At 36.7% G+C, this 9,572-nt stretch overlaps 1 protein-coding gene and 1 pseudogene across 1 annotated transcript; both read left to right on the top strand.

Annotated features, from left to right (window-relative positions):
- Positions 1 to 1,232: 1,232 nt before the first annotated feature.
- Positions 1,233 to 4,707, top strand: LOC21394100 (annotated as a pseudogene).
- A 2,145-nt stretch (positions 4,708 to 6,852) lies between these two features.
- LOC21394099 (putative pectinesterase/pectinesterase inhibitor 28) lies at positions 6,853 to 9,364 on the top strand. The gene is made up of 2 exons (XM_010107350.2): positions 6,853 to 7,922; positions 8,647 to 9,364. The coding sequence occupies exons 1-2, from the start codon at positions 6,878 to 6,880 to the stop codon at positions 9,360 to 9,362; spliced, it is 1,761 nt and encodes a 586-aa protein (XP_010105652.1). The 5' UTR covers positions 6,853 to 6,877; the 3' UTR covers positions 9,363 to 9,364.
- Positions 9,365 to 9,572: the final 208 nt, after the last annotated feature.

The following is a 9,572-nucleotide window of genomic DNA, read 5'->3' as shown; positions in this document are numbered from 1 at the left end:
TTTTAATTCTGAGATGTACTATATTTCTATATATAAACTGTATTGGTCGACATTGTCCCAAAATTGTACTATTTTCTTTAGATTTTATGGACTGTTTTAAATATTATTTGTAAAAGAAAGACTCCGGAGCAATATATTTTAATATTTATTTTGGTATTTGTATATTTTATTTTATTTTCTTAGATGTTTCTTAATTAATTCAGTTTAATTAAGTTCAATTTTAAATTAAATCTCAATAATCACAGCTCTATTCACGGGTCGTGACACAAAATGACAAAATGCCGACACTAGGTATTCCTTGCTCCTTTTCTCAGCAATCATTTTCTAGTTTAACTGAGAATCACGAAACTTATAAGTTGGATTTTGTAAATAACGTATAATTTTCCGTGCAGACAGAGACAGCCAGCATTATTGTTGAAAGATGTAATTTGTTTGCAATAATGCTATATATATATATATGTATGTACGTACGTGTGTGTGTATTTATAAACGTCAGTGAAGGAACCTAAAAATCTAGCTGTTCGTCTTTGCCCAATTGATGCCTTAATTAGTGGCTAAGATACTACTAATGACAAGGATTCAGGTTATATGTTCAATTTTTAATCTCCTAAATGATGTTTAATTCAGATGATGTCATGTCATATTTAATAGATAAAAACATTAAAAAATAATTAAAAAATACAATTTAAAGTTTTTAAATGACAATAATGTCATTGGTGACACTAAAATTAGACAAAATGCTTCAAGTCCTAAGAACAAACAAGTTGCATCTCTTTTCTTAGTTAAAAGTTAAAATCCAATAATATCAAGAAACGCGCTTTTAAACAGCAGTTACAAGTCAACCATATGTACACGTCAGGAGGTTTTTTCAGCTCAAAGAAAGTCAACGAATTTGTATGTCGTATGCCCGAAAAGCAAGAAACTAGAGCATATATATCCTATTTTTTTAGATGTATTAAGTAGCCTAATTTATGTTGTACGTGGATGATTAAAATAAACGATCTGAACCATTAGAAATTTAAAACAAAAACATAATTGCTCAATATTTTTCTCAATGGTTGAGATTATTTTTGCATTATCTAATTAGTGACTGAGATTTGATTGCATTATACATCTTAAATTTTTATAATTCAAAAGACCTTTATATAATGTATAATAATTTCGACGACAGTAAAAAATACAAGCCTATAACCAACCAAGAGAAGTATCCCATATCTTATTCCATCACCGACATGGCATCCAAAATGCTCAACTTTAGCTACACTTTTCTCATCCTCATTCTCTTCTTCTCTTCTCCAATTCTTGCAAGCTCAAACACTTCAAGCGACACATCACATGATGAAACCATTTGCAACTCCACTCCTCACCCTTCTTATTGCAAATCCAATCTTCCTCGTGACCAATCCGGTACTACGTGCGACTGATGTCGTTTTTTCATCAACAAATCCTTTTCTTCTGCACAAAAATTCCTGTCCCTAGTGGACTCATACCTCGAACGCCATCGTTCCACATTATCCGAGCCCGCCATTCGAGCCCTCAAAGATTGTCACCTTCTAGCCGAGCTAAATTTGGACACTCTCTCCAAAACTTACCAAGTTGTCAACCTCACAAAAAATTACAATTTGGACAGTTTTGAAGCCAACGAATTGCTGACATTGCTTAGCGCGGTTTTAACCAACCAACAAATAAGTTTGGAGGGCCTTCAAGAGGTGATCAAATCAGCCTCAAGCCTAAAGACTCGAATATCGAACCATCTCTATGTAGCGTGTCTCGCGCTTTTTAGGCATGGTTGAGTTAGTAACTACACAAGGAAAGATCATAAAAATAGAGCCATTCTTAATAGATCAGGAAGCTGGTTCTTACAATTAGTGGTTTGGAGGGTGTTTTGGCGAGCCAAATTGTGGTGGTGAACCCGGATGGTACGGGGAATTTCACCACCATTAGTGATGCGGTAAATGCAGCGCCGAATGACACTGTTAGCAGTATTGGCAATAACACGTACTTTGTGATTTATGTGGTTAGTGGGATTTATGAGTATGTATGTTTCCATTGCCAAGAACAAGCAGAACTTGATGTTGATCGGGGACGGTACTGTGATCACTGGTAATCGGAGCGTGGTTGACGGCTGGACGACACTTAATTCGGCGACATTTGGTAAGCTTTAATTACAATTACCAGTTGACTGATTATTTTATGATTGATAAATGTTTAAATTAGTCCTGATCAGATCACATTATCTTTAAAATGTTGATTCATTAACAAGCTATATGTATGGTTTGATTCATCATGATGTCCCCTTCCAAAAAAAAAAAAAAATTTGATATACATGTGTGAATCAAGAATATTATACCCAAGTGGAAGCAAAATATTTATTAATTTCATGTGGATTTCTTCAGTTTTCTTTGAGTCAAATTGATCCTTGCTTTCGAAGCTGCTTGAATATAAAGTCGACAAAAATTACCTAGGTGATAACGGAAAACAATAGCCTATTGGTAACATACACATAGTAGATCATATAGCTTGTTAATGAATCAAAAATATTTTATCATAACAATACCCTATTTAGTAATTTGCTGTGGGTTTCTTCAGTTTTCTGTGACTTATAATCAAATTTATCTTTTGATCATATACTTCGAACATATTTTGCGGGTGTTTTTTAGATCATGATATAGTAGTCTAAATTAGATAGGAATTTTTTTTAATTAATTGATCAGATTGGTAACACTAGACCTCAATGTTAAAGACACGAGTGCGAATTTACTATTAGACTGACTATGTTTGTTATCATCATATGTACCCCAATAATTAACAAAAAAACAAATCTCTTTCTTTTTTTTCTTTTTCTTTTTTAAATTACGGTACGATAAATCTTTTCTTTTTCTCATGCAAAAAATGAGAAAGCCATCGACTTGTAGATAAATAGTGGTGGAGCACCATTAGTTATTGTTTTCACTATAGTTAATCAACTCTGGTAAAAATTGATAACAATATTTTATTAGTGAAAAACAGTATACATATAATATCCACCACTGAAGCACATTGGGGTTTGACACTTTGGCTTAGTTTGGTAGGGATTTTGGGAGGCTAAAATCAATTTTTTATTTAGCTAAAGTTATTTAGTGTGTTTGGTAAATACCTCAAAAAATGCTTCCCAGAGAATTTATGAGGAATTTTGGGGGGAAATCGGAAGCAGCCTTTCGGCTGCTTCTGATTGTAGATTGTGCGGCAATCTACAATGGGCTCATTAATGAAATTTTTATTATTCCCAAAATATTCATTTAACGAAGGAAGTGAAAATAGTTATTGCAACAATGGCGCTCCATAACTACATTAGGAAACATGATAAGCGTGATCGACATTTTCAAAGGGTCGAGGATAATCCAGATGATTTTGTTTATGAAGAGAATCAAGCAAATGACAATAATATAGAAGGGAATCAAGCTTTACTATCACTGAAAATGGATGAAGTCCGAGATCAAATTGCGGCAAGTTTAATGAACACGACTTAATTCTTTCATGCTTCTGCCAGTTTTTGAACATGGAATGTACATTTTTGTTCAACAAATTGATTACTCAGTAATGCTCCTTTTAGTTGTAATTATATTGTAAATGGAGAAATAAAAAATAAAAGAATTAATTATCATAAATTTATTGTTAAAAAACTCAAAATCATAGCATTATGTTTTTTTTTTTTTAAAAGTTAAACAAGTATTTTCTAAATACCAAAAATAATTATATATATTTAAATTTCATATCATGTCTATTTTAGTTATTTTACATACCCACAGCAATTCAACCTCAAAATTTACTAAACGCTATTATACTGATTTTGGAACCAGCATAGCTATTATAATTACAGTTTACCAAACATTCAGCTGTTTCTTGTAACAACTGTTTCTTCTTTCAACACAACTAAAAGTAATTTTTTTAAAATCCACAGCACTACCAAACTAAGCATTTGTTTCTTGTCAACAAAATAGCTTTAATACTCCTAAAAAAAAAATCAAATTACTAATGATCATTTCGACCCGCTGCAGCCGTAGTTGGCCAAGGATTCGTTGCAATAAACATGACATTCCGAAACACCGCCGGAGCCATCAAGCACCAAGCAGTGGCGGTGCGAAACGGCGCTGACTCGTCCGCCTTCTACAACTGCAGCTTCGAAGGCTACCAAGACACCTTATACACGCACTCCCTCCGCCAATTCTATAGGGACTGCGACATCTACGGAACAGTCGATTTCATCTTCGGCAACGCGGCGGCCGTCCTCCAGAAGTGTAACATTTATCCGAGGCTCCCGCTGCAGAACCAATTCAACGCCATCACGGCGCAGGGAAGGACCGACCCGAACGAGAACACGGGGACTTCAATCCACAACTGCGCCATAAGGGCTGCAAATGACTTGGCCTCTTATAACAATGGCACCACAAAAACCTATCTGGGAATGCCATGGAATGAATATTCAAGAGCAGTTTATATGCAATCTTATGAGGATAGTTTGATTGACCCAACTGGGTGGAGAGAATGGTCTGGGGATTTTCCGCTTAATACTTCGTATTATGCAGAGTTCAATAATACAGGATCACTTGGTTCGGTTACCATGTGATAAATGAGACAGATGCTGTGAATTTTACTGTGTCTAGTTTCATTGTGGGTGATGTTTGGTTGCCCGCAACTGAAGTGCCTTTCACAAGTGGGTTACTTTGAGTTGTACTATTTGGGGTGCGGTGATTCGAACGCCAGATCTCGTTATTAGAAGCGGGTGAAAATTTACACGTGAATTACTGTTATGTTAAACCTGCAACCATGCATGTAATGGGGAAAACTACTTTATTAGTTGTAGTCTTCTTTGTTTGGTTTTTTTAATTGTTTGTATAAGGACTAAGGTGAATTCAATGTAATTCCAATTCTCAAGAACCAGAAAAGTGGCAGATCTTGAATTGTAGTACTTTATTAATTAGTATTAAGTTGTGCACTTCTCTGTTTGTTTTTTTTTTTTCTTTTTTGTTTTTTGTTTTTGTTTTTTTTTTTTCAATAAAGGCGGTGTTCATGTAACTGAATCTTATTAAGAATATTCTTAGCGGGATTAATAATTTAGAAAACTATAAAAAAAATACAAAAACAATTTTTTTTTTTTGTTGGAAACATTAACCAATAAATTTCCTTAGAACTTTTACAGTAAATAGGATATATAGAGTTATGACAACTCAAATACAGCAAAGCTCTAAAATACTAATTTATAAAAGTTTTTCTGGGATAGTATACAGCAATGCCTTTCCCAAAAAGTATAATAGATTAGGAATAAATGCTTGTCCTAATTGGTAATTAATTGGCATGATCTATTTTAGGGAAAAAGTTCATTATGTTTCTTTCTTTATTGTGACAATTTACCGTTTATATCGAGATTAATACATATGTTAATCTTAATTACCGTTACCTTGGATTGCGAAATCTTTCCACCATATTCCTTCTAAAGTCAACCAACAATTATTTTAGCTATATTAATATAATTATACCACTGCTAATCTATGGATTACAAATTTATGACCCCTCAAATGTGAATTAAAAAAAAATCTACGTAATACATTATTCACTTTTGAAACCCCAACTATGTTTCTCATCCCATTTAGTCATTGTCTTATATATAGTCGCAAAAATTGTTAAAACCTTAATGACTCAACCCTGTGACACTAACATAATTAATTAAGGGTATAATAAAATCACACTTAAATAACTTAAAAAGTAAATATTGAAAAAAAAAAGAAATAATTATATGTGCTCTCTACAGTATACACCGGCTCATTGGCCAACAAAGTACTTATGTGAGGCTTAAATTTATTTAAATTCATTTTGAAGACGGGATTTATGTGAAATACCCTTCATTACCAAAATATGTGAGGTTAACATGGTTAATTCCATCTAGTTTTTAACGATTTTTGTGACTAAAGGGTCAAACATGAGATTAGCAGCATAGTGTAAGGTGTAATTTGTAACGTTTTAAAATTTATGAGTCAAAATGTGATAAAAAATAATTTGAGGGTCAAAATTGAAGTTACTCCTAACATTTAGGTAATGTTTGATTTGATGAAAATGGCATTAGAATAGTGTTCTACATAATCATGATCGTGCCAGTGTTGCATACAATCGAGTTCAGTAGTGTTAGAAATCCCAATTTTTTTCTCAACTCACGTGACAGTGAATTTGTCATATTTTCACCGATGGATGCAATTTTTATTATTTACGGGATAAAAGTTGTAGATGTCTAGTAGACATAGTGATCCAAAATCTAAATATATGACACCGATTGGTGAGCATGGCCAATATATTGCAAACCGTGTGTCAAGTTTAGTAAAAAGATTTGTAGGGCTTTGGTGTATTGTGTGCTGACAACAGTTTTCACCTTTCATTTTTTAGGAAACAGAAACAAACTTCTAGATTATCGTTCACCCTCTCCCTAATTCCCTCCAAATCGTGTTGTTTTATATTGGCAATCATAACCAACGCTTAAATTTGTCTTATTTTATTTCGAGCATTCTACTTTATAAATCAAAGCCTCACAAAAAATCTACCAAACCCCAATAGTCCGGAGAGGGCTCCAAAACTTCAAAACAGTACAAAGGAGAGAAAGGATCAAACCCTCTCTTTTTTTGTACACACACATGCATCGTTAAAGCAGCTGTTTCGGCCTCTCAGGGAGAGAGATCAATATATTCCTCAATTTTTAGTGACTAAAAAAGAGAAGCAACAAAAAAAAAGTGAAATTAAAATATATATTATAAATATAATATTCCACTTTTTTCCTTTTTTCTTCCCCTCCCTTTAGGTATTCAAGAGCTGCTACTTCTAGTTCTATATTGATTGAACAAAGAAAGGGAAAATGTCATACGGGGATGATGGTGAGAAGAGAAAGAGGTACGCTGTGATCGGCATCTCCTCCGTCTTGCTGGTGGCGATGGTGATCGCTGTGACGGTCGGAGTGAGCCTCAACAATGGTCAGTCCTCTCCGGCAAGCAGCAACAAGGACGGGTCCCATGAGGTTTCCGCCTCGATGAAGGCCATAAAATCCATATGTCAACCGACGGATTACAAAGAGGAGTGCATCAACAGCCTTAGTTCCGAGTCGGGAAACACAACCGACCCAAAAAAGCTCATCCAAGCCGGTTTCAAAGTCGCCATGAAGTACCTCTCGGAAGCCGCCAAAAAGTCTGTCGTCCTCCAAGACCTAGAGAAGGACCCAAGAGCCTCTAAAGCCCTAGGGCACTGCAAGCAACTGATGGAAAATTCCATTGACGATCTCAAGCACTCCGTCGATAAGCTTGGTGAGTTTGACATATCAAAATTCGACCAAATGCTGATGGACTTGAAAATCTGGCTTAGCGCCACGGTAACCTACCAGGAGACTTGCCTAGATGGCTTTCAGAACACCACAGGGGAAGCTGCGGAGAAGATGAAAAAGGCGCTGAAGACGTCGATGAGGCTCAGCAGCAACGGCCTAACAATGGTCTCCGAGATCTCCTCCGTCTTCTCCGACTTGCAGCTTTCGAGCATGGGAAGAAGGCTGTTCTCCGACGAGGAAGAGAGCGAGCTGCCGGTCCTCGGACATAGCGACGAGGCCGAGTGGTTCGGCGGTGGGGTTCGGAGGCTGATGGCGGTGCATCCCACGAAGGTGAAGCCGAACATTGTGGTGGCGAAGGATGGGAGTGGGAAGTACACGACCATAAACGAGGCCTTGAAGGATATTCCGAGGAGGAGTGAGAATACGTTTGTGATATATATTAAGGAAGGGGTTTACAAGGAGTACGTGACGATTGAGAGGAACATGACGAACTTGTTGATCATCGGAGATGGTGCCAATAAGACCCGGATAACCGGCGACAAGAATTTCATCGATGGATTTCCTACTAGTCTTACAGCCACCGTTGGTATGTTCTTCTTTCCTTTTTTTTTTTGTCACTTTTTTGTTTTTTGCTTCCAAATATTGACTCGTTTTCCATCTCTAACAATAATTGAAAAATGATCTGTTTCCATTTTCAAGAAATATGTCAAATCCATTTCTCTCTCATATTAACGAAATTGTGCTCATTTCTATACAAATTGGCATGTGTACTAGAAAACTTAATAGAGATGCTATAATATGGGAGAAGGTTGTTCCTGATTAGCTTTTTTTTATTATTATTATTTTGAAAAAAAACAACCTTTTTTCTCCTCTCAACTAAAAATAAATAAACTCTTCATTTCCTTTTTTATCAAATGTAGTAGAGCCTCTACAAAATTTTAAAGACAAATTAAATCGGGGTCTACTATTATTCTACTATATATTATATTGTTAACTAATATATTTATTTGAAAACAGAAAATACCTCTAACATTATACATGATTAAAGTAAAGTACATGATAATTAGTTAACTGCATCATCAAATACATGACAAAACCATCCAAAGTTTTCATATGTTACATATAATATAAGATATCTTTGTTCCTCATGAAATTACTGGGTCCAACTTCTAAATTTTATGGATAAAATTTATTAAAATTTCCAAACAAAACAGTACACATGATAACAATATATTCTTCTCCGCATTATAATAAATAATCTAATAACAATGTACTTTTTTCCTCAAACAAAAAATAAAAAATAAAAACAGTGGTGTTGGGAGATCATTTCAGAGCGAGGGACATCGGCTTCGAGAACACCGCCGGAGCGCACAAGCACCAGGCGGTGGCGTTGAGAGTGAACGCCGACGAGGCGATCTTCTACCGGTGCGCCATGGACGGCTACCAGGACACCCTGTACACCCACGCCAAGCGCCAGTTCTACCGCGACTGCAACGTCTCCGGCACCATCGACTTCGTCTTCGGCGACGCCGCCGCAGTCTTCCAGAACTGCCGCTTCATCGTCCGCCGTCCGATGGACAACCAGCAATGCATCGTCACCGCCCAGGGCCGCAAGGAGCGCCGCCAGCCCTCCGCCATCATCATCCAGAACGGCACCTTTGTCGCCGACCCGGACTACTACCCGGTTCGGTTCGAGCTCCCGGCTTACCTGGGCCGGCCCTGGAAGGAATTCTCCAGAACTATAATTATGGAGTCCTTCATCGACGACCTTATCCAGCCCAGAGGGTGGCTCCCTTGGGCCGGCGACTTTGGGCTCCGGACGTGCTTCTACACCGAGTTCGGCAACCGTGGGCCCGGCGCCGTCGAGCCCAGCCGCCGCGCCAAGTGGAAGGGCGTCAAGAACATCACGGCCAAGCACGCCAGGGACTTTACTCCCGGCAGTTTCTTTAAGGGCGATTGGTGGATCAAGCGCACCGGAATACCGTACGTCTCCGGGATGTTCTCCGTCGTCGAAAAGAAGGATTGATATATGTTATTCTGATTTTCTTTTTTCTTTTTTGTTTTTTTTGGTACTGTTGATTTTTCTTTTTCTTTGGTTAATTTGTTTTGGTAGTTGATTATGATCATGATCATGATCCGCCGTCTGAATACACAGTACACAGATAACTACGTATATACATATATAGTACTACTATATATATACTACTAATTATAAGTAATTAGCTAATTTCGTCCC

Source organism: Morus notabilis, unplaced genomic scaffold (genome assembly GCF_000414095.1).
Source record: "Morus notabilis unplaced genomic scaffold, ASM41409v2 Scaffold294, whole genome shotgun sequence".
In the NCBI taxonomy this organism is placed as follows: Eukaryota; Viridiplantae; Streptophyta; class Magnoliopsida; order Rosales; family Moraceae; genus Morus; species Morus notabilis.
This window is presented reverse-complemented; position numbering and strand designations above follow the sequence as displayed.

Coding starts and splice junctions, on each gene's coding strand:
- LOC21394099 (XM_010107350.2), top strand. CDS start 6,878: ATGTCATACGGGGATGATGGTGAGAAGAGAAAGAGGTACGCTGTGATC. Junction 7,923..8,646: donor TAGTCTTACAGCCACCGTTG/GTATGTTCTTCT, acceptor AAATAAAAACAG/TGGTGTTGGGAGATCATTTC.